The sequence below is a fragment of the Grus americana genome, chromosome 1 (assembly GCF_028858705.1).
Source record: "Grus americana isolate bGruAme1 chromosome 1, bGruAme1.mat, whole genome shotgun sequence".
NCBI classification, from domain to species: Eukaryota; Metazoa; Chordata; class Aves; order Gruiformes; family Gruidae; genus Grus; species Grus americana.
Window position 1 is genome coordinate 44,939,552 of NC_072852.1, and position 24,319 is coordinate 44,963,870.

Below are 24,319 nucleotides of genomic sequence, written 5' to 3' on the forward strand. Positions count from 1 at the left end.
TATTTGATATTACTGTCTTTGATTCATCCTCATGTTTATATACCTTGCTGAATACACTTATTCTTCATGTTTTCTAGCATAGAATCATGGAATGGTTTAGGTTGGAAAGGACCTCAAAGATCATCTAGATCCAACCCCCCTGCCATGGGCAGGGACATCCTCCACTAGACCAGCTTGCCCAAAGCCTCATCCAACCTGGCCTTGAACACTTCCAGGGAGGGGGCCTCCACAACATCTCTGGGCAACCTGTTCCAGTGTCTCACCACTCCCATAGTAAAGAATTTCTTCCTAATATCTAATCTAAATCTACCCTTGTTCAGCTTAAGGCCATTGCCCCTTGTCCTATCGCTACTTTCCCTTGTAAACAGTCCCTCTCTTTCCCAAGCCCCCAAGCTTTCTTGTAGGCCCCCTTCAGGTACTGGAATGCTGCAAGCATACTAGCTAGCTATGTGCTAGAAACAAATCTGTACTCCCTGGTTCCAAAGTGGAACCTATTTTTATAAAGCATTTAGTTGCAGATAATTCCCCACACCGACCACTCTGGAATATGGAAGGCATCTTTGATGTACTATTCTATCATCTTTCTTCCTCTATGATGCTATTTTGAGATGTTTATTTCTCCTCCTCTCACTTTTTTTGTTTCTCTTTTAAAAACCAAATACCCAAGAGAAACTTGTTTTATATCAGTTCATTCAGACTAATCCTGGAAGAAAATACAGTTTGGTAACTTCTCTCTTTCACAGGTTAGAATGATTTTTTTTTTTTGTAGTCCTGATTTGGGTATGTGAGTTTAATGACAAGTTAGCAAAGCAAGTCCCCATGGGCCTTTCTACTCTATGTCCAGTGACAGCGGTGGCATGGAAACAAACATTGTAGTTGTAAGCAAAACAACACATCTGCCATCTCAGATGAAACACAATACAGCGCACACTGCAAATAAAACCCTTTGGAGCTTGTGCTGAGAAGAATCTCTGTCAGCTGCAGCAGTGTTGGAGGTTATCTCTTTTCTGTTCTCCTCACTCCCTAGGGTAGGATTGCATAGCCACAATCCCTCAAGCTCACTGGACCTTCAAATACATTAGAAAAGAGAGGTGACTTGTATGAGCAGCCTGGAGTATTGCATGTCATTTTGTGACATATTCCTTGTCTATTTAATATCATTATATCATTATACTGACTTTTTCTTCCCTCCTGTTCTGCTATGGATATCTAAAAGATTGTTTTTCTGTGCAATATCTCTGTTACCTGAGATTTATATAAATGCCAAAGGACAATCCTACATGGGCAAAGAATTCAAATACTGACACATTAGTGTGCATCTTAGAAGGATATACATGGTTATTACCATTTGAATTTTCACCTCACTGAACTAATTGCCTTTGGCACAGGGAAATTAAAGTCCTTTTCTCCAAAAATGAATGGTGTGGATATAATGTATTTCTGATGATACTGAGTTAAGATTAATTAGAACAATAATTAATTTGGTATTATTTCTAAAAAAAAAAAAAGAAAAGAAAAAAAGCCTCATAAATTTTATGAACATTTGTCACACTATGCAATTATCTTCTAGGCTTTCATTCTGAAAGTCGCTTCCTCTGTTTTATTTTTCCTTCTTTCATTGACATATAAAAGAGATTGCTCTGGTTCAATTAAAAACTCAATTGAATTAATTGATGATCTTTTTCTTTGACTTGGTGTATGTAGTTTTAACATGTTTCTGTTTTTAATGGGTGAAGGTCAGTGGCCCAGCTGTGTTGAATGATCTTAGTAATCCCTAATGTCTTAATAACCTCCTCATATGCAATGTGAAGGTGGATTAATGCACGATGCAGCATATCTTGGCAGTCAGGGAGAAGCTCTAGAAAGATGTTAGCCTGTGCTTCTACTGTAAATTTTAGAACTGGAACCTATTATGTTTTGAAATGGATACATTATAGGATTTTATGCACAAATTTCACAAGTGTTGTACTGTAAAGAACAGTTCCTTAGAATGACAGTGGTATTCATTCCTGTGGCATCCCATCTTATATTTGGATAGTGTGCATGTGCTTTGTGGGGAGCAAGATACTGAAAAGGAAGAGAAACTTGACTAAATGCAATGATATGAATGTGACTTTTGATATATCTTCTTCAGCAACTTGCATCCTATAATGAGCACCATACAGAGATGTTTTTTTTCTCCTCCAAGGAGTCTGGCCCAGTACAGTAGAAGCATGGAGATGTTGCTAGGTATAGCTGACTTTCCATAATTTCTTTGCCATAGGGAATTTTGTCTTATTTAAAAAGTAGTAAGGTGTACTGGTTTTGGCTCGGATAGAGTTAATTTTCTTCATATAGTTAGCATGGTGATACATTTTGGATTTGTGATGAAAACAGTGTTGATAACACACCCTTGTTTTAGCTACTGCTTACATAGCGTCAAGGCCTTTCCTGGTTCTCACATCGCCCCACGAATGAGTAGGCTGGGGGTGCACAAGATGTTGGGAGGGGACACAGCTGGGACAGCTGACCCCAACTGACCAAAGGGATATTGCAGAACATATGATGTCATGCTCAGCAATAAAAACTTGGAGGGGGGTGTGTCCAAAGTTTGCTGGGGCTGGCGTTGCTCTGGATCCAGCTGGGCATCAATTGGCTGGTGGTAAACAATTGGGGGGGTTTTGCATCACTTTTCTTGGTATTGTTTTCCATTGTTTCTTTTTCTTTTATTTTCTTTTTATTTTCTTTTTTTTTTTTTTAAACTTATTAAACTGTCTTTATCTCAACCCATGAGTTTTTTGTCAGTTCTTCCCCTCTGATTCTCTTGGGGGCTAGTAAGCGAGTGGCTGTGTGATGCTTAGCTGCCTACCAGAGCTAAAGTCAAGGATGGTGTTATGCATGTTTCCACCACCAAGTGCCAGCAAAACAACTTTTGGGACTAGGATGGCTCCTCCTCTGATTCTTTTTGTTCTGCATGATGTCAAACTGTTGAATCTTTATGGAAACTTTATCAATTACAGCTCACTCCTGCTTTTGCTCAAGTCATAGGCAAAATGTCTGTTGATATGTAGGGATAAACAAATGATTTAGAATAAAGAGTCTTTAAGGTAAATCATCTCACCACTTCTTTAAAAGTGGTCATTTTGTGGCAAGCTTGTGGGCTTCATGTGCGTATGAGCTCTACCATAGTTTCCAGTAGTTATTTTCATGCTGTTTTCTTGAGAAATTGGTGTTTAACTTCTAGCTGAGCCAAATCTCATTATTATGAGAATTCCTTCCCTCTTGGAAGAGTCATCTTTGAAAGGAACTGTCTTAGGCTGGGAAAGGGGTTCAGTCCTTTCACTGTGAGGATTAAAAGCTTTCACAAAACTCACACATTTTGTTTATTACTTACAAGGTAAGGTTTTAGAAGTATGCTGCTCTTGGTTCTTTCAGTGGGATATAGTGACAGAGATGGATGCTGTTGTAGCTGGATGTATCCCTGTGAGCCTTTCCAGCCCAGCAGAAATAGCTCCAGGGGTTTGCTGCAGGGCATGGTTAGGCCAGCACCATTTTGGCAGTGGTACTAGTTGAAGCTGTAGTCACTGTTATATTGGCATGAGCTTTTGAATGATGATGTGGTGAACCAGACTGGAAAAATTAGCTAGTTATTTTTCAGCTGGATCACTTCACTGCTGAAGCACTTAGGATGGCATAATAAATGGGGCAGTAGGGGGGCAGAAGCAAGTGGTTTGTGGGAGAGGATGAAGTAGACAACTGCTTAAGCAATGTTGCTGCCAAAAGCTGAATTACAGCCTTATAATTTGAAAGCTGTTTTTTTTTTTAGAATTGCCTTGTAGATCTTAGAGTAGCTTCAGTGTCTCTTTGGGGAGTAATATTAAAGTTGCTCTGTTGATTTTTCAGAGTATAGAAATAAGGACATGTAAAAGACTAAATACCATAAAAAAGGAGCTCAGATTGCTTTCTTGTACAGGTCATTTTGTGAAGGTAGCTACACACACTTTTTGTGCTCACTTTGTATCTGTTGCATTCTGGGCAGCAAGCAAAGATAACAGAGTACATTGAACAAACAGATACAAACCTACTCCAGCATAATACCTTGAGGCATTGAGCTGTAGTTCCAAATTTATTTGATTCCAGGTATGGTGAAATATTTAAGGTAATACATTATGTCAACTAAGACTTAAGTTTTCTATGTTATGCAAGCAGGATTTTTTTTTTTTTCTATTTGATTTTTCTTCCCTTAGGTCTTGGTGAAGGACCCTATATTTTGGCAAGTTATGGAGAGAATGACACAATTATAGGAGCTAATGTATCCAGTAGAAGGATATTTCCCCTGCCTAGAACTGGAGCATATGGAAATGTATTTTTCAGCTTCATGATAACTCCAGGTCTTTTCAAAGATAAAGATTTATGTAAGTGTTCTCATCAATTTTGCTAATGGCAATACATATTTTTCAAACTATATGAATGATTTTTGCTGCATGTTCTAAATTTCCTAAAATAGTCTAGATATCTTTAGTTATTGGAGTGAGTATGAAATGGCCAATTTCAAAACTGAGTGTTCTACTTTTGAGGAGAAATACTGATTTTTTAAAGTTTTACTACACAATATTGAAAAACCTTGCTGCCAGCTTTAAAGCTGACTTTTCAAAGATTGTTTTAGAAATGTTGCAAACTAAAAGTGAATAGAATTTCTCTGTGAAAAAAATTAATTAGTTTGTATGACTGGAAACTGGAAAATTTTGCACATGTATCTAGCAAGTATCAACACTGAAGGTGAATGCAGGAAATATTTGTCTCCAGTAAAATCACTTCTGCTTTATCTTTTCTTTTTTGTGACTTTTGGTAGACTATAACATGTGCAACTTGGAACAACCAACCTGCCTCCTGCATTGTTATTGAGTAGCATCTCCAGACAATGTAGAAGGAAGTTTCTTAGGTGAATAGCTATTCCTAAGCTCTATTTTTCACTTATCAGAGACTGATCTGAACTATACAGCCAAAAATAAATGTTTAAATATTTTTCCTTTCTTCACATATATTGGGTTTGTGCCAATTAAGTCAATACAGATTTTGTCATTGCTTTCTCACAAATTTACTTCGTTGAAAAAATCCCAAACTCTTAAGAATCAACATAGAGAAGGGCTGTTTTCACAGTAAAATTTGGAACTATATTCACAACCAGTTGACAGTTTTGCAGTGGAAAAATTAAGGGTTTAGATATGATTTTGAAATGAGAAAGTACATAGAATAGAAAAATCAGTTCAGTCTTGTACATCTCCAACTGATATAAATTGTTAAAAAAACATGCAGTACACAGGTAGTTTTCATATCTGTGAGGAATGAGATAGTATTCATATAGATTAAAGGCACTTCAAGATTTTATTCAAGTTGACAACAAAATGTGAAGTCAGTCTTGTTCTAAGTTCTTAAATTGTCAGAGAATTTTCTTGACTTTTGATTTCTGGCACGGGTAGAGCAAACGGAAGATTGAATCTTCAATTTGGCCACAGGTTTTCTTACTGTATTTCTGGATGTGACTGAATGTAAAAAAAAGCCTGACTTCAAGGTAGAGTCAAGCATGTTCCTACAATACCTGCATGATGTAATTTACTAATGAAATTTTGGTATAGCTGAACTGTCAGGCATTTTTCTGAATTTGAGAAAAAACTGTCCCAATTTGAGCAAGTCCCAATTTGAGACTGTTTGTGAATCATTTCAAAGGCTTGTAGCAGCAGGCTGAATGTAGTTTTGATCTAGCTGATTAGCTCTCTGGTGGCTCTTAGATCCTGCATTTCAAACTTTTTTTTGGTGTTACATAAAACGGAAATATTTTTTGTGAAAAGCAGTTGTTTAAAAGGAGCCACTTAACAGCCAATATGTAGACTGTAATCTCACTTTTAGGTTGTTTTCTGTGAAAATGTTACTATGTTTTCTTTTCTTTTTTCTTTTGTGGAAGCTCTCTCTCTTGTTTCCCTTGAGTCTGCTGAAAGACCAAACTACTTTCTCTATGTACACAACAATGAAACCATTGGCTTGGAACACTGGCAGGCAAGATCCTCCTTTCGGAGAAGAGCTACCTTCTTCCACCACCAGGGCCTCTGGAGTCCAGGGCTCAGTGCCTTTGAACTTCACAGTAAAAAAGGCTTTTTCATCATTCTCACCTCGTCCGGTGTTAAAGTGGCAAAGTACAATGATTCAGAAGAATTCAAACGTTTGAGTAGCTTTAGTATTGAAGGTAAATTTTGCATAATTCCCGGAGATAAGTATGGGGGTTTTTCTGCTTGCCTTCAGAGCACTTGTCTTTCATCAGCAATAGTAACAAATATTTTTTATCTTATTTTTAATTACTATTCTGTCTTTGTCTTCCATCCTGCCTCCAAATGCTATTATTTTCTAATTTTTGCAAATATGATGATCACTTTATCTTTAGCTACATTGTCATTATTTTATTCTTTCAGAATGAATGTGGCATGTCACAAAGAGATGCATGTTAATGTCCTATTAGTGAGCTCTGGATATCTATTCTTTTAAATGAATGGGGTAACTGCATTGCTCCTGCAGCCAACAGTATCTTCACTATGTTTAACTGATTTTTAAGTTTATTAAACAGAGTATGTTGTAAAAGTGAGTAGCTGTTTGTATCTTTGAAGCTTCACTGTCTTTTAACTTGATTGAATTTTAAATACTTGAAACTGAAAATGAACAAAATCTCACCTATTTGAAAGTTCTCAAGAATTTCTCTACTTTGTTTTCATTTTTTTAATTTTTCTGAAAACCCCAATGTGCATTATAGAAAAGAGTAGAAATGTATAGTTTATTGACTACACAATCAATAAATAATACCTTTTCTTTTTTTCTCAGAACTCGATGCATCTGTGCCTTACAGAAGGATGTGTGAATGGCGATACGAATCTTGTGCTAATCCTTGTGTTAAAACATGTAGTGATCCTGAAGGTCTAGCATGTAAATTCCTTCCTCCGTAAGTCAAATTAAGCTCAGTATTGCTGCCGTGTTGTTTTTTGTAATATGCTTACCATGTGCTTTCTGAAAATTACTGCAGCTGCAATAGCCATTCATTTTTACTCATCTAGATTTCAGTATCACTCGTCAGCAACTCTCACAAGTCATGTGAAAACATTTGTAACAAGCCTCTCATTTCCCATGGTATATATTCCTGTTTACATGTGATCTTTCAACACAAGAATAAGAGGGCTTGTATTTAGCCCAGGGGATTAGCTTCTGGTAGTGGTTAAGTAGAAATCTATTAAATTAAATGAAGGCTGCTCCCTTCTATGGATTTGTATTCACATCTTAAACCAGCATCCCATGATGCTGTAAATGACTACATCTTTCTGGTGTTTACATGACAGAGATCGAAAATTGTAGGAATGCTAAGGGTAGACTACGCCCTCTCCTGTAAGAGGAGGGAACTTTATACTAAGAGATGCTCATCGGCATGAAGCAAGGGATTTCACACTGCTGATGTTATCTTGTTACTTAGTAACAAGATTTCCTGTCTCCACTAATCTCCCCTAGCATCTATGGAACCACAACAAACTAAAAGGAAAAATGCCTAAAAACTCAAGGCACAAAATGTGGTAGAAAAGAAATGATATTTTGAATTTTAGTCTACCTCCCTAGGCATATGCAGCTTATGATTAGGAATACTACTAATATTTCTAATTTTCTCTGTTGGTATTCTTAGCTTTTTCTATATGGGCACACTGGTTGTTAATGTCATGATTTTCTTATTAAAAATCCCCTAAAAATGAAAAAGCAGGGGAACATATGGACTTGTCTGCACTCTTCTATGCTGAAAGTGCACAAGAATGAGACTTTCTATGGAGTTGGTCTAAATATTTTAATGTCTCAAATTAACATACCTGGGTAAAACAGTGGTCCTGTAGTGAAGGTCTTTGTCCTGTGGGAATCCTTTCTGCTTAGAGATCTGAACTTCCATCTGGTTGTGGAAGCAGAATGGTCCAAAGCTATCATGTTCATCAGCCTAAGCAAATTGATTATTAACAATTTAGAAACAGAATTGTGCTATTCAATGTCTTATTGACTTTAAAATGCCTCAAAATGCTGTGTTGACCATTACACTGGAAAGTTCTCAGAAATCCAATGGGGAAGACATTCAGATGTTTCATTTTGACAAAGTGAAATAATTTAATCAATCACTAGCCCTTGTTCTCCTGGGGGACTTCAACTTACCAGATGTCTGGTGGAAATACAATACAGCAGACAGGAAACCGTCTAAGAGGTTCCTGGAGTGTGTGGAAGATCACTTCCTTACACAGCTGGTGAGTGAGCCAACTAGTAAAGGTGCCCCACTAGACCTGTTGTTTGTAAACAGAGGAGGACTTGTGGGTGATGTGATGGTTGGAGGCCATCTTGGACATAGCGATCATGAAATAATAGAGCTTTTGATTCTTGGAGAAGTAAGGAGGGGCGTCAGCAGAACTGCCACCTTAGACTTCCAGAGGGCAGACTTTGGCCTGTTTAAGATACTGGTTGACAGGGTCCCTTTGGAGGCAGTCCTGAAGGGCAAAGGAGTCCAGGAAGGCCGGGCATTCTTCAAGAAGGAAATCTTAAATATGCAGGAGCAGGCTGTCCCTATGTGCCAAAAGATGACCAGTGGGGAAGACGAGCCTGGCTGAACAGAAAGCTTTGTCTGGAACTTGGGAAAAAAAGGAGAACTTATGACCTTTGGAAGAAGAGGCAGGCAACTCAGGAGGACTACAAGGATGTCATGAGGTTGTGTGGGGAGAAAATTACAAGGGCCAAAGCCCCCTAGAACTTAATCTGGCTACTGCTGTAAAAAACAATAAAAAATGTTTCTACAAATACATTAGCAACAAAAGGAGGACTAAGGAGAATGTCCATCCTTTATTGAATGTGAGGGGGAAACATAGTGACAAAGGATGAGGAAAAGTCTCGGGTACTTAACGCCTTCTTTGCTTCAGTCTTTAATAGTAAGACCAATTGTTTTCCAGGTACCCAGCATCCTAAGCTGGAAGACAGGGACAGGGAGCAGAATGAAGCCCCCATAATCCAATGGGAAATGGTTAGCGACCTCCTACACCATTTAGACACACGCAAGTCTATGGGCCCAGTTGGGATCCACCCAAGGGTACTGAGGGAGCTGGCAGAAGTGCTCACCAAGCCACTTTCCATCATTTATCAGCAGTCCTGGATAACCAGGGAGGTCCCACTTGATGGGGTTAGCAAATATGACACCCATCTACAAGAAGGGCCAGAAGGAGGATCCAGGGAAGTACAGGCCTGGCAGTCTGACCTCACTGCTGGGTAAGCTTATGGAGCAGATCACCTTGAATGCCATTACGTGGCATGTACAGGACAACCAGGTAATCAGGCCCAGTCAGCATGGGTTTATGAAAGGCAGATCCTGCTTGACTAACCTGATCTCCTTCTATGACAAGGTGATCCACTTAGTGGATGAGGGAAAGGCTGTGGATGTTGTCTACTCAGACTTTAGTAAAGCTTTTGACACTGTTTCCCACAGCATTCTCCTGGAGAAACTGGCTGCTCATGGCTTGGATGGGCATACACTTCGCTGGGTAAAAAACTGGCTGGATGGCTGGGCCCAAAGAGTTGTGGTGAATGGAGTTAAATCCAGTCGGTGGCTGATCACAAGTGCTGGGGCCAGTTTTGTTTAGTATCTTTATCAATGACCTGGATGAGGGGATTGAGTGCACCCTCAGTAAGTTTGCAAACAACACCAAGTTGGGAGAGAGTGTTGATCTGCTTGAGGGCAGGAAGGCTCTACAGAGGGATCCGGACAGGCTGGATCACTGGGCCAAGGCCAACTGGATGAGGTTCAGCAAGGCTCAGTGACGAGTCCTGCACTTGGGTCACAACAACCCCATGCAGCCCTACAGTCTTGGGGATGAGTGACTGGAAAGCTGCCCAGCAGAAAAGGACCTGGGGGTGTTGGTCAACAGCCAGATGAATATGAGCCAGCAGCGTGCCCAGGTGGCCAAGAAGGCCAACAGCATCCTGACATCTATTAGAAGCAGTATGGCCAGCAGGACTGGGGAAGTGATCGTCTCCCTCTACTCAGCACTAGAGAGGCCACACCTCAAGTACTGTGTTCAGTTTTGGGCCCCTCACTACAAGAAGGACTTTGAGGTGCTGGAGCATGTCCAAAGAAGGACAACAAAGCTGGTGAAGGGTCTAGAGACCACAAGTCTTATAAGAAGCAGCTGAGGGAACTGGGGTTGTTTAGCCTGGAGAAAAGGAGGCTGAAGGGAGACCTTATCGCTCTTTACAACTACCTGAAAGGAGGCTGTAGCCAGGTGGGTGTCGGTCTCGTCTCCCAAGTAACAAGTGATAGGACAAGAGGAAATGGCCTCAAGTTGTGCCAGGGGAGGTTTAGATTGGATGTTAGGAAAAATTTCTTCACTGAAAGGGTTGTCAGGCATTGGAACAGGCTGCCCAGGGAAGTGGTTGAGTCACCATCCCTGGCGGTATTTAAAAGATGTGTAGATGTGGTGCTTAGGGACATGGTTTAGTGGTGAACTTGGCAGTGTCAGGTTTACTGTTGGACTCATTAATCTTCAGGGTCTTTTCAAACCTAAACGATTCAATGATCCTATGATTCTAAAATTAATTTATATTTCTACTGTAGCTTTAGAATTAACTATAAAATATTTTGAAGGGTTGAAGGATGCTTGCCATACTGTCCAAAAAACATGATCCTTGATGAGGTCACACTTAAATGTGTTTATCCAGAAGACTGTAAGTATATTTTATTATATCAGTCTAATCTTATCAGTAACTCTAGAGATCCCAGGAAATGTTTTAATCAAATGTACATTGTTGTTTTTTATTAAATGCTTTACTAGAACACCTTTCTGTTGAAGAATGTCTCTCTGGGACAGAGACTCCATTCCCAGACATCCAAAATATCTCTCCTACATCCAAACAAGCCATATCTAAAGTTGAATTCTTTCATTTCTTTAAATGTGTGCTAAAATCAACCTTTTGTGATGGTGTTATACTCATCACAAGTATATTTTACTATATGCTGCTAGTATATAATATGTATATGAGAGAAAGATCCCAAATGGAAGAAATATTTCTGTGGCAAAAAGTTCAGACTTTTCAACTGATGAGCCACCACTAACAAATTCAGTACATCTATTTCATAACTTCTGCTGTGTGAAGTTACCACATTATTTGCTTATTTTGGGGATACAGTATTCTTTTAACATAACAATTACACTTTAATGCTGTCTCTTATTTTATTTTACAAGTTTTGAATTAAATACGTTATGTTTGATATTTGCTAGTGCAAAGTTATCTCATATAGTATACTACCTTCCAAAGATATAAAAGATAACATATTCTATACTATGTCTCTTCCAAGTATTTTATATTTTCGATTTACTAAATTTTGCATGGAATTCCCTTGTTGCTTTAAAACTGCTCTGCAAAATCAAGGTTTTCACTAACAATAAAAAATTAACTACTCCATTTTTAAAGAAAATTAGAAAACTTCTTGAGTCAGCTGAGTTCCTAAAAATCATCAGGCAACAAGGAACCACTGGCACGTTATCTTCTCAGCAAAATGGTGCTCTGATTTGCTAATATTTAAATGGGACTTGAGTAGAGATAGATGTTGCTATTTTGCTTTACCAATAATCCATAAAAGACAGTGAAACATGCATTTTTCCTTTTAGGCATACCTGTGACACCTACAGAATCAGCAACTGGAACAAAACCTTCATTGTTAATTTCTCACATGGGTGCTTCCACGGAGAGATTTCCTCAGACACCTCCTTTACTTGAAACTTCAGGGACTGAGTCAACTCATACCAGTGTGACACCCAAAATAACCATGAAAGCAAACACAACTTTAAGCGGAATGAATATGTCGGCACAGTCCATTACAGACTTTTATTCATCGGAAGCATCTAATGCAGCTGCCTATTCAACTTTTTCATTACCAAGTACAGTGCAGCCTTCTGATGTACTTCACAGCACAGCCAGCCCTACTGTCCTTTCCAAACTCACTTCTTCAACAGATTTTCCAACTGCTTTTCAAGCCTCAGCAGTCATATCACATACTGTCAGTTCTACTGCATCTATAACTTTACCCATTACAATAGCAACTCCAACAACCCTGCTCAGTGCAAATCCTATTCCAACAGGTTCTGCATTATTAACATCCACTTCCCTAGTGGTAGTTCCATTTCCACTTGAAACATCAACCACTCAGCATTAACAACTTTAACCTCCAAGCCATCTTTTGTCACTTCTGAGCTGCCTGCAGGGATTGGGAAGAGTAGGAGTCCTTCAGTAAGTCATTCTAAGGGAGCAGCAGCAGTGTCCTCTGAAGTGTCTTTTTCTGCCTTTCTGGCTGACAGAGCAACTTTCACAAGACCTGTATTTCTTCTAGGTTCACAGTTGACACTAAGCACATCTACTTCTCCTATGTCTACTTTGTCTGTTGTTAGAAATAGGTCTGGCATCAGTCAAACTGCAGTTTGCCCAACACCCATTTCTGCACTGACTTCAACTGCTCCTCATATTCCTATGGCTACTAGATTTGCTAGCTTTGAGACAAGTTTTCCTCAATCACAGCTTTATATTTTGAAACAGCAAAACTCTTGTCTAAAACTTCTCTGATATCATTAAATGCAAGTTCTTTAGCTAGCTTTTCTCCAAAGCCATTTTTATCTGCAGTGGAAATTTCAGCGACTGTTCCCAAGCAGACATCTCCATTAATAAAAGGCAGTATTTCTTCTGCTTTGCCCATAATGACTGTGTCTTCACCTCAAGTTGCTTCTCGAATCCCTGTAAACACTTCATTGAGTCCTTCTGTAACATGCACAGTATCTGTACCAGGGCATTCTCTGATTACCTCCCTGAAGCCCAAAGCTATGGCAGATGTCACTGTTGCCTCCAAAAGTCTTCATAAAGTGCCTTCCACTGCTTCCACTCTTCTAGTCAATCCAAAATTCTCTGATACGTCTATAGCAAGTAAAGCCTCAGCAGAAAATAAATACATAATACCCACCAATTCCTTTTCAGTGTCATCCATTTCTAAAAAGCCAAAGAAATCCATTATGTCTACAGTCTTCCCTCTTAGGACATTGGTATTACCTCTAAATGTGACATTAATAACCACTTCAGAAATTAGAGTACCCAAGCAGTTCACATACAGAATTGAAAACTGACCCTGTGGCACTTTCATTCAGGCACTTTCATTCCTAAAGATCCTTCTCTTACAAGTTCATCATCTTGTTATCAGCATCAGTACCATCTTATGTGACATTCAATACTACAAGTTCTTTATTGATTCCCATGTTCAGTAGGACATCATCATTAACACAAAATATAACTGCTACCCAAACACCAGTTTCATCTCTAGATACACAAGAAACCTCAGAAAGTCCAGTTATAGACTTTGCAACTTCTGTAGATTTTTCTACATTCACTTTAAACATAAGCCCTTCTAACAGCCTTTCAGGAGCGCTAAAAACATCCATTATTATAATGCCCCCTTTACTAATGCCTACAACTCCTGAAGCCACTTTAGAAAGCCAGTCCAGCAGGGTCTCTGTGTCTTCACCTCCTCCTAAGACCATTCATATCTCTACTGTTTCTCTAGGAAAACAGAGTTCTTCGGTAAGCTCAGAAGAAGATGGAACAATATCAGCCAAATCAGCTGGAATCATCGCTCAATCCACTACACCAATGGTCACGAACACAACAGTGAATGCTACATCCTTAAAAGCACCTTATATTTTTGCAAAAATACCACCTAGCTCTTCAGCCAGTTTATTAGTTGCTTCTGGCACTACTGTAGCATCTAGGATTACTACAAAAACCAATGCTTCTTTTGTTGCTGATTTGGAATTTTATATGGCTTCAGTTTCAGTTCCTACCACCATAGAAACACCCATGCATGTGTCACACAAATCTTTATTTACATCTGCAGCAACTCAAGCTTCACAGAGCACTAAAGAAACTCCAAAGATGATGATCATGAAAACATCTGGTACTACAAGTCCATTATCACGGATGAAGAGTACCTCATTTACAGCTTCAGAAGTTAAATATACAACCTCATTTGAAAGAACTGTGGATATTTTAGAAAGTGGTCAGACTTCACATGAGCAAAGAAATGTTACCAAGACAAAATCAACCACAACTGAGAAATCTTTCCTGCCTTATTTGACAGTATCTGCAGTTCAGAGTTTGCCTTTTTCAAGAAATACAACGTCAGTAAAAAATCTCTCTCTTTCTGGAGTTCCAGATGTAATGACATCAGATTGGTCCAAAATCTCAACACAAAAACCCATTAAACCTTATTTCAGTCTAACAGAGCCCACACAACTGCAGACCAGACCTATAATAGTTTTATCTCATTCTAGTGGTGGAACGGCTCTGCCTGTGGAAACACAGACTTCTCTGGCAAGCACAGAAACAATGTCAGCTATAGCTGAAAAGGCTTCCTTTGGTACAATGGCGCATACACTGATGTCTACATCTTCTGAATGTGTGGTATGATCAGTTTTACTTGCTCATATGCGTTAAAATACATATTGCTTTTCAGTCCATTCTGTTACACTATGTATATAATACCAGAGATTTTAAATATCTCCTATTTTTATTTTTATTTGTATTTTAAAAAACTCGGTTATTCTTAGAGGATTGTTGTGTAGTTGCTCTTACACTGCCCTGGTATATTCTGCAACTTGGATGTATTGCTCTGGAAAAAAATGGCTTTTAAAGCTATGTGCTGATTCTAGATAGCAAAATATATTTCTGAGGTGCAGATAAAGCCCTTACCCATGGAATTTTGGGGTTTCTGCATAGTCTCACCCTGTCTTTATTCTGTTTGTTTCTTTGTCATAGGGTTTTAAATGATGGGAATGCATGATTCTGTATTTCTTAAAATGCTTCAGATTATTACTGAATATACTATGTAGCCTCAATGCACAACACTTTAGATGATAGAGTATTCCACCAAAGCTAGATGGAATAGGAAGGGTGGGGGTGAATGGATGGGCATCATTATCACCTGTTACAACCACACAAAAGCAATTCATTCCAAAATAGCTGATGAGGGCTCACATAGATACGCTGATTCTGTCTCAGAGCAGGGCAATGAACAAGTGATCACTTAGACTTCATAAGGGCAATGAATGTAAAATTGTTTCCTGTTGTTTTTTCCTTATATGACAGCCAAGATACCTTGAACCTGTTGACAAATGTAGCCAGTATGTATGTGTAAATATGGGTTGGATGTTATACAACCTTTCAAGGAACTGCCCTAAGGATGTGCAGAAGCCAGACTGTGGTTTTCGAGGAATGCCAGTTCAAGTTAACACTGATAGTTGTTGCCCAGAATGGGAATGTCCCTGTAAGTCACTGTTTTATTTTTAAATACAACACAGAGCCTTGATCTGTAAATTTCAAGTAATAAAGTAAGGGTTTGTTACAGTCAGAATATGAGGTTGAATACTGGAATGAATTTAAAAGAGCTGTTCATCAGCAAAACAGAATGAAATATAATGAATATTTCGGTATCTTTGAATTAACATTCAAAAGAGTCAACATATTTTGTTTTGAATGAAAACATTGAAAGGAAATCTGCAACATGAACATCAACATTTTCCAGCTGAGACTTTACAGAATTTCTATCAGTAGAAATGTTGAGATTTCAACATTTTGTGAAGAAAACAAATTAAGTACTTGCATTTTCTGAAAGACAGAACCCCCAAATTTCAGTTAACTCTAACTGCAGTTTTTACTCATATTTAGAAACTGTAGAAACTGGCAGATGACTGTCTGCCAAGGGAAAAAAAGACCAAAGAGAACGCATATTAAAAACCGTGCCGCATTACTGAAAGCAATATCACACTTTTAAATATTTGTCTCAAGATAGGACAGATCAGTCTCTTCTTATCAGCATCTCAAAAATATGTATATTTTAATGCATATATTTTATCTGACAATGTACAGATTCATTGACCTTGCCCATAAAACATTGACTTAAGTGAAAATTTTCATCAATTTCAAATTTCTCCCCTATCCTAGACACATAGGAGCGGGTTAAGGTATTTCGACTGAGTAACGTAAGATTCTTCCTTCTGCTTATGGCTCAGTATGCTGTTTGGAGAACAAGGTCATCAATATATCATAGAATCATAGAATCATAAAATCATAGATTCATAGAACTGTTTTGATTGGAAAAGACTTTTAAGATCATCAAGTCCAACCGTTAACCTAGCATTGCCAAGTTCACCACTAAACCATGTCCCTAAGCACCACATCTACACATCTTTTAAATACCGCCAGGGATGGTGACTCAACCACTTCCCTGGGCAGCCTGTTCCAATGCCTGACAACCCTTTCAGTGAAGAAATTTTTCCTAACATCCAATCTAAACCTCCCCTGGCACAACTTGAGGCCATTTCCTCTTGTCCTATCACTTGTTACTTGGGAGACGAGACCGACACCCACCTGGCTACAGCCTCCTTTCAGGTAGTTGTAAAGAGCGATAAGGTCTCCCCTCAGCCTCCTTTTCTCCAGGCTAAACAACCCCAGTTCCCTCAGCTGCTTCTTATAAGACTTGTGGTCTCTAGACCCTTCACCAGCTTTGTTGTCCTTCTTTGGACATGCTCCAGCACCTCAAAGTCCTTCTTGTAGTGAGGGGCCCAAAACTGAACACAGTACTTGAGGTGTGGCCTCTCTAGTGCTGAGTAGAGGGAGACGATCACTTCCCCAGTCCTGCTGGCCATACTGCTTCTAATAGATGTCAGGATGCTGTTGGCCTTCTTGGCCACCTGGGCACGCTGCTGGCTCATATTCATCTGGCTGTTGACCAACACCCCCAGGTCCTTTTCTGCTGGGCAGCTTTCCAGTCACTCATCCCCAAGACTGTAGGGCTGCATGGGGTTGTTGTGACCCAAGTGCAGGACTCGTCACTGAGCCTTGCTGAACCTCATCCAGTTGGCCTCAATCCAGCCTGTCCGGATCCCTCTCTATAATGAATGTATATTTATATGAACATATATAATACAACATATATATGAATGTATCTCATATGAAAGCAAATATGGCTAAAACTGAGTTTTTAGAAATGCCTTGTATTCAGTTTTGTGGTAACCTCATTAAATGACAGTTCTTTCTTAGGTCAATGTTCTGTACTATCTGAGCTGAGTGTTATTACATTCGATGGAAACAACATAGCCCTCTGTAATATGGCTTCCTATATTTTAGTCAAGTTACCAGGAGAAATTGTTGTTGCTCATATTGAAAAATGTCCTGCTAATCAGGTAAGATTCTTGCATTTCCACAATAATCGTAATAGTTTCTAGGACTTTTGTGTTATAGGTATGAAACTCAAAAAATCTATCACTTAAAACTCTCAGATAAAATCTGTACCTATTGCAAAATGACAAGTTATTTAATTTTCAAGAAGCATGTTTCATCATGCTCTCTAGATAAAAGAATTTTATCTCAGGTAAAATAGTAATTGTTATATTATAAGGAAATCGAAATGTAGGTTCCTTTTAAATTATCGGGGGGGCATAACTTTGTCTCCAGCCACAAATCATCTTGATGCCCTGAATTTATGCTTTACAATATGATTAAAATACTAAAATATTTGGAATAGTCACAAAAATCTTTTGTAGTTATTTTAGGAAGGTGTCAATGAGTTTGAGATTAGTGTGATGAGTTTTCTTTGTAGTTGTCTAACTCTCTGCATTGCCTACCGAGATGATGCAGCCACTTTATTTTTAGACTGCCAGCTTAGGTCACGTCAGTCTCATCCTTAGAGTCTGTGCATAATTTTCCTTTGCATTGTCCATAGTCCTAATTTATGCAACCCTAGAACACCTGGATTCTACTTCCATCTTTGATTTGTGGATAAACAAGTTCCTGATGAGGAACTTCATCAAGCTTCTTTCCTTCCCATCCCTGTTTGGTCTCTTATCTACTCTCACTGGGTAACTGTACACTTGATTTTTAAGTCCCGAGTCTTACTTTAGAAGTTTTTTTTTAAATTGCTGTCTTCACAGTTACTTGGTTGCAGTCTAAAGGTGTGAATGCAGCTCACATATAGGCAGATGAGCTTTAGAAGTCTGTAGCTGTAGTTCTTTAAGAAATATTTTTTGAAAGGGCTTTGCAGCATATGCTGAATCTCGTGACACTGGTAATGAGTTGCTCTCATGTTAAACCTGTTTAGTTAAAAGCCAGCAAAGGTATGGTATATACAAGCTGCAATCTTGTGCAGAAAGATGACTTGTTAAAATAGTAGTTTTATCAAAGTTAGGGCACGGGATTTTATTGGCATGACCATTGTATTTCTATGTATTTTTAATTCAACATGTTCAGGTGATTGTGTTCTCTTTTCTGTATTACCCATGTAAAATCAAGTTTCTAAAAATAGTTCATAGAAAGGTGCACTACATAAGCTAGGAAATGTGTATTTTTTATTATTTCTAAGGAATATATTAGATTTGTTTAATTATTAAGCTGATTGTAGAAGAACTTCAAACACAAAGAAAACAGTCAATTTCTTTTTGCCAAATAAGAATGCTGCTGAATATCATTACACTTCTTCTAATCTATTTTTTAATGTTTTCCAGAGTGCAAATTCAATAAGAAAACTAGTGAGTACTTCTTTCTTTTACTACTTATAAAATACATTAATATTAGGCATATTGAAAAAAATCCCTATAGCACTGGTACAGAATTAGAAAAACAATAGTAATCATAGAATCATAGAATGGTTTGGGTTGGAAGGAACCTCAAAGATCATCTAGTTCCAACCCCCCTGCCATGGGCAGGGACACCCTCCACTAGACCACATCGCCCAAAGCCCCATCCAACCTGGCCTTGAACACTTCCAGGGATGGGGCATCCACAGCTTCCCTGGGCAACCTGTTCCAGTGCCTCACCACCCTCACAGTAAAGAGTTCCTTCCTAATATCTAATCTAAATCTGCCCTCTTTGAGTTTAAACCCATTACCCCTTGTCCTGTCACTACACTCCCTGACAAACAGTCCCTCACCATCTTTCCTGTAGGTGCCTTTCAGGTACTGGAAGGCTGCAATTAGATCTCCCTGGAGCCTTCTCTTCTCCAGGCTGAACAACCCCAACTCTCTCAGCCTGTCCTCACAGGAGAGGTGCTCCAGCCCTCTGATCAGCTTTGTGGCCCTCCTCTGGACTCGCTCCAACAGCTCCATGTCTCTCTTGTACTGGGGCCCCCAGAGCTGGATGCAGTACTCCAGGTGGGGTCTCATAAGAGCAGAGTAGAGGGGCAGAATCACATCCCTTGACCTGCTGGGCACCCTGTTCCTGTGTCTCACCACCCTCACAGTAAAGAATTTCTTCCTAATATCTAATCTATAGCTACCCTCTTTCACTTGAAAACCGTTACCCCTTGTCCTATCACTGCAATAGTAACTAAATTGTATTGTATTGAAGTATCGTATCACTATAATAGTAACTAAACTTGTCTGTCACTTTTCTTTCAAGGTTCCCCCTGCAAGCACTTCAGGGCTCTGTTTTAAGAAATTAAATGTAACGACACAGGCATATAAATTACTTATCAATCGTTTAGCAAGAAAAGTAAGTATATATCACCAGTGTATAGCATGTGTACACTTAAAAGATAGCTGGAGAGCTATTCTGTTGTAGAATGCAATAGATCAGACTTACAGTGAATGTACTACAGAATTAGGATTACCTTTGCAGTTCAGGTTCCCAGTAATTCATGGTGTGCTAGAAGCAAAAAATATACGTTTCTGATACCATGTTTCACTTATATGTCATTTATCCAAAATAACACTTCAAAGTTCTTTTGAGATTTTAAAGAAGCTGCAAAAGTCATTTATACTTGAGACTGTATTTCCAGATAACCTAGAACCGAACAGAAATGTTCCAAGCTGCCTTTCCTGCTAGTCAATAACAGGTCAGAACAGATAACTTTGAATAATTGGGATCAGGTTTTTTTGTTGTTTTATCATACGATATGTGATAAATAAGATTTATTCCTTCCTTAATTAGAAAAGATTTCTGTATCATTTTTTCTACTTCATTTGCAGTTATAGGAAATGGTACTGACGGGAAGCTCTGTGATTTAAGCACTGTGACTGTTATTATATGTGGCAGAGACTATAAAAATATCTTTTGCTATAAGATGTACAGACAGATAAAATACATCTTTGCAATCTGTTTTTATCGCTAAAATGTATTTGGTTTATTTTAGGTAGTCGTGGATTCTGTAATTCAATCATTACCATTTTCAAAAGAAGGACTGAGTATTCAGGATACTGGTGCAATGTACGTCATCAATACCCCAGCTGGTATTAGCATCAAGTGGGCTCACATTACAGGCATCATAGATATACAGTACGGATTACACTCCAACACATCGATGAAGACAGAAGGACTTTGTGGTGAGGCTATGGTGGCAGTTTTTTTCTTATTTGATAATTTCCCATTTAAAATTTACATCTCCCTTTTGGGTCTGTGACCTGCTGACCCTATAGCTCTCCTTGTGACCCATATTAACTACACTGACAATCCTATTTGAGGTGGTATTGTGAATTTCTATTAATTGATAATAATAAATCAGTAATTCTGTTTCAAAGCACTGCTTCCTAATAAAGTAGTTTTTCAGAGCACGTAATAATCAGTACATTGTATCTAATTAACTTTTAAAAAATGTACTCATCTCTGCCTGTGTTTAAGAATATTGTTGAAGTCAAGTAGAGAAAAGGGGAAAATTTTCAATGGAGAAGTGGCTGCTGAAGAAGTTCAGGTAGTAACAGTATATTTCAGTGATTATGGGAGAAGACAATAACTGTCAGATGTTAGCAGTGGCAGCTTATTGCTGTGCAAATACTGCTAAAAGATGTGTCTTGAGAAAGGCCCAAGTCTCCTGAGGATGGTGAATCCAAATTCAGACCTCTTAAGATTGGATCTAGGGTCCAAAACTGTGCTGAGGTGTCTCAGACTTAAATTACAATGACAGTAAATTTAGCATGTTTCAGTCTTCCCTGGTAGCCTTTTTATACCTCTGCCAGTATGAATTATATAGAAAAGTGTAAGCAGGTATTTTACAGTTATTTTCATTCTATCATAAATGTTCATTTTCTGGTGCATTGTCATTTTACAGAATCTACCCCATATTGAACAGGAAAATGAACTTTTATAATCTTTTAAACCGCTCTTAATTTTAAAAACAAACCAAAAAATTCAGATATGGTTTAGATATACATATAAACAAATTAAGTGTTTAAAATCAATTGCTATATTCTGCTTGAACAAAAGGAAAGTTCTCCTAGATCTAGTGACAGCAGGCGAATGCTGGCCCTGTATCTTTTCCCACTATCATGCCATCTTCTCTATGCACGCTGAAAAAGGCTGGGATGAGATGAGATCAAATGTAGGAATCATAGAATCATAGAATCATAGAATGGTTTGGGTTGGAAGGAACCTCAAAGATCATCTAGTTCCAACCCCCCTGCCATGGGCAGGGACACCCTCCACTAGACCACGTTGCCCAAAGCCCCATCCAGCCTGGCCTTGAACACTTCCAGGGATGGGGCATCCACAGCTTCCCTGGGCAACCTGTTCCAGTGCCTCACCACCCTCACAGTGAAGAATTTCTTTCTAACATCTAATCTAAATCGACCCTCCTTCAGCTTAAACCCATTACCTCTTGTCCTGTCACTACACTCCCTGACAAACAGTCCCTCTCCAGCTTTCCTGTAGGCCCCTTTAGGTACTGGAAAGCCGCAATTAGATCTCCCTGGAGCCGCCTTTTCTCCAGGCTGAACAACCCCAACTCTCTCAGCCTGTCCTCATAGGAGAGGTGCTCCAGCCCTCTGATGAGCTTTGTGGCCCTCCTCTGGACTCGCTCCAACAGCTTGATGTCTCTCCTGTACTGGGGCCCCCAGAGCTGGATGCAGTACTCCAGGTGGGGTCTCACAAGAGCTGAGTAGAGGGGCAGGATCACCTCCCTCGACCTGCTGGTCACACCTCTTTTGATGCAGCCCAGGATATGTTTGGCTTTCTGGGCTGCGAGTGCACACTGCCGGCTCACGTTGAGCTTCAAAGATTATAGAATAGTTACTCTTTGTTGCATGAAAAGACAGAAAGAGGAAGACTGTGCAGACAACCCCAACCTCCACTGTAAAGGGTTGCTCTACCTGATATTTTGCAGTAAAGTCTGAAGCCTCCTTTAGTGTTTCTTTCCTATTTTCTGCTGTTTGTTCCAGTCCGTGATTCTCCTATCCTCTCCTTCTCATATTGAAAAAACCTGAGGGACTATGTGGTAAATTTGCTTTATTTTTATTGATTCTGCAATTCTGTAACACCAGTACAGTTCGTGGGATGGCATTAGGACAGCAGCAAGAAGCAGAAGTGTTAAGAATCCTGGAAAGCAGTGCTACTGTCAAATGCTTCCTATCATGCAAATACCATCTTCTATATTTCTCCATGCTGTCTGAGAGAATAACAGAGCCTGGCATGCCACGCTAGCCTAGTTCTAACAAGAGATCTTGGAGAGCATCAGGATGCAGGGCTGGAAGCATGAAGGCCAAGGACTTAGGGTGTGGATAGAAATGAAGAAGGAAAGTGAAAAAAGGATATAGGAACTTTGGTTGATCAGTCGCTGGGACGTAAAACACTATTATGAAGGTTCAAATTTTGGCATTAATGACTTGTTATGTGGTTGTAGGAAGTATACGTTTTCATTGATGAATTAACTGAATACATACAATAATGAATTCAGCTAGCCAATGGATGTCAGGGGTTTGGGTGGGGCCTTTTTTTTCAGTGGTTTTGTATTAATAAATTAAAAAAAAAAACATTTTCTCTAGAGAAAGCAATTTTTTCATAGAAAGATTCCTTTCATAACTTCTTGCATTTAGAATGTTCAATTAGATTTCAATATAGTGTCAAATCATCAGTGATGTGTAGTTAATTTGAGAGCCATCTACATTTACTCCTATGGAGCTGATTGCTATTCAGTAGAATGAGATCAGAGTCTGGTGTCATGAATTTGCTACATTCAACAGCACATTTTGGTAGCAGTTTTTCTCAAAAGTTAATTCATTATTGGGAAAAACATCATTACTTGTATTGTATGATCTACTTGTTTTGCTAAACCATTGAGCTGACAACTAAAATGACAAGTAGAAAGTTGGAACTAGAGTGGACATATAGCTGCTTTCATTTAAAATATCAGATGACTAAGTCTCACAGGTGAGCCTCTTGCAGTGTTAATCTTACCTTATGAAGCGCACTTTTCTTTCCCAAAGGAAGTAATATGACATGTCTGTTCATGCTTTGAATGTGATGTTCTGTCTCCAGGGGTGTGTAATGGAGACCCTACTGATGACCTGAAAATGCAAAACAGGACTATAATTACAAATATGGAGGAAATCGAAATGTTCATTAAGAGTTGGGAAATTGAGAAATCACTTGATGTAACAACCAGGAGGCCAGTAAAAAACTGTACTGAAGATAACTGCACATACTGTATGGAACTGTTAAACAGAAGCATTTTTGTCCCTTGTCACAAAAAAGTGAGTACGAAAATCAGAGAAATTCCAGGTGCAAATTAAATAAAAGATGTATAGTTAAGAAAAAAGTGAGAGAGATATGCACATTTTTTGTTTTGCTTATTTTCATGAATTGGCAACTGGATGGGTGGCTTTAATACCTCTGTCATGTTGGCTTTAATACTTTTGTAATGTTGTTCATTGTAAACACACATCTATGTGGATCTCTATGCTATTATGCTGGTTTTTAAATTATTGGGTAGGCAAAGCTCAAAGAAAGACACCAGGTCATCATCTCAACACAAATGCATTCCAAAAGAGTTATTTTTAATAAATGCTTGGCACTGGTCACTAGAACTGAAAGCCTTGTGCTTCTGCTGCATACAACAGCAACTCATGCAGTTTGAGATTAATTGGACCAAAAAAAAATCTAGTTAAACTTTGCCAGAGTCAGTATCACATTGACAATTTGGTAGCATTTCTTACAGATATCCTTATCATTTGTTTCTGGACACAGTATTTTCTGCAGGGAATACAGCTGTGGCATGCAGACTACCACTAGAGGTGGGAAATGGGAATGGGAAATGAGGAAGCCCCAAATCTCTGAGGTCTGACATACTTCCCACTTAATTGAAAATAAAAAGGATTAATTACTCAAGTGACCCTTTCTTCCGCAGAGATAGATGCATCCAGATTCCTGATTCACTTCTTGCTGTTCTGCCTTTCCACCCTCGATTTGTGTTGTGTTATTTTTCGGTTTTCATCACAGACAA

The 24,319-nt window shown here is 38.9% G+C and overlaps 1 protein-coding gene across 1 annotated transcript in view; it reads left to right on the forward strand.

The window, feature by feature from the left end:
* OTOGL (otogelin like) overlaps window positions 1-24,319 on the forward strand; it is a 102,480-nt gene that overhangs the window by 58,511 nt on the left and 19,650 nt on the right. The window contains exons 32-43 of the mRNA XM_054812800.1: window positions 4,227-4,394; window positions 5,942-6,220; window positions 6,847-6,964; window positions 10,667-10,746; window positions 11,691-12,193; window positions 13,246-14,520; window positions 15,205-15,382; window positions 17,158-17,300; window positions 18,618-18,641; window positions 19,510-19,602; window positions 20,243-20,432; window positions 23,356-23,570. Coding sequence (XP_054668775.1) covers window positions 4,227-4,394; window positions 5,942-6,220; window positions 6,847-6,964; window positions 10,667-10,746; window positions 11,691-12,193; window positions 13,246-14,520; window positions 15,205-15,382; window positions 17,158-17,300; window positions 18,618-18,641; window positions 19,510-19,602; window positions 20,243-20,432; window positions 23,356-23,570 — 3,266 coding nt within the window. The remainder of the gene's footprint in view (window positions 1-4,226; window positions 4,395-5,941; window positions 6,221-6,846; window positions 6,965-10,666; window positions 10,747-11,690; window positions 12,194-13,245; window positions 14,521-15,204; window positions 15,383-17,157; window positions 17,301-18,617; window positions 18,642-19,509; window positions 19,603-20,242; window positions 20,433-23,355; window positions 23,571-24,319) is intronic.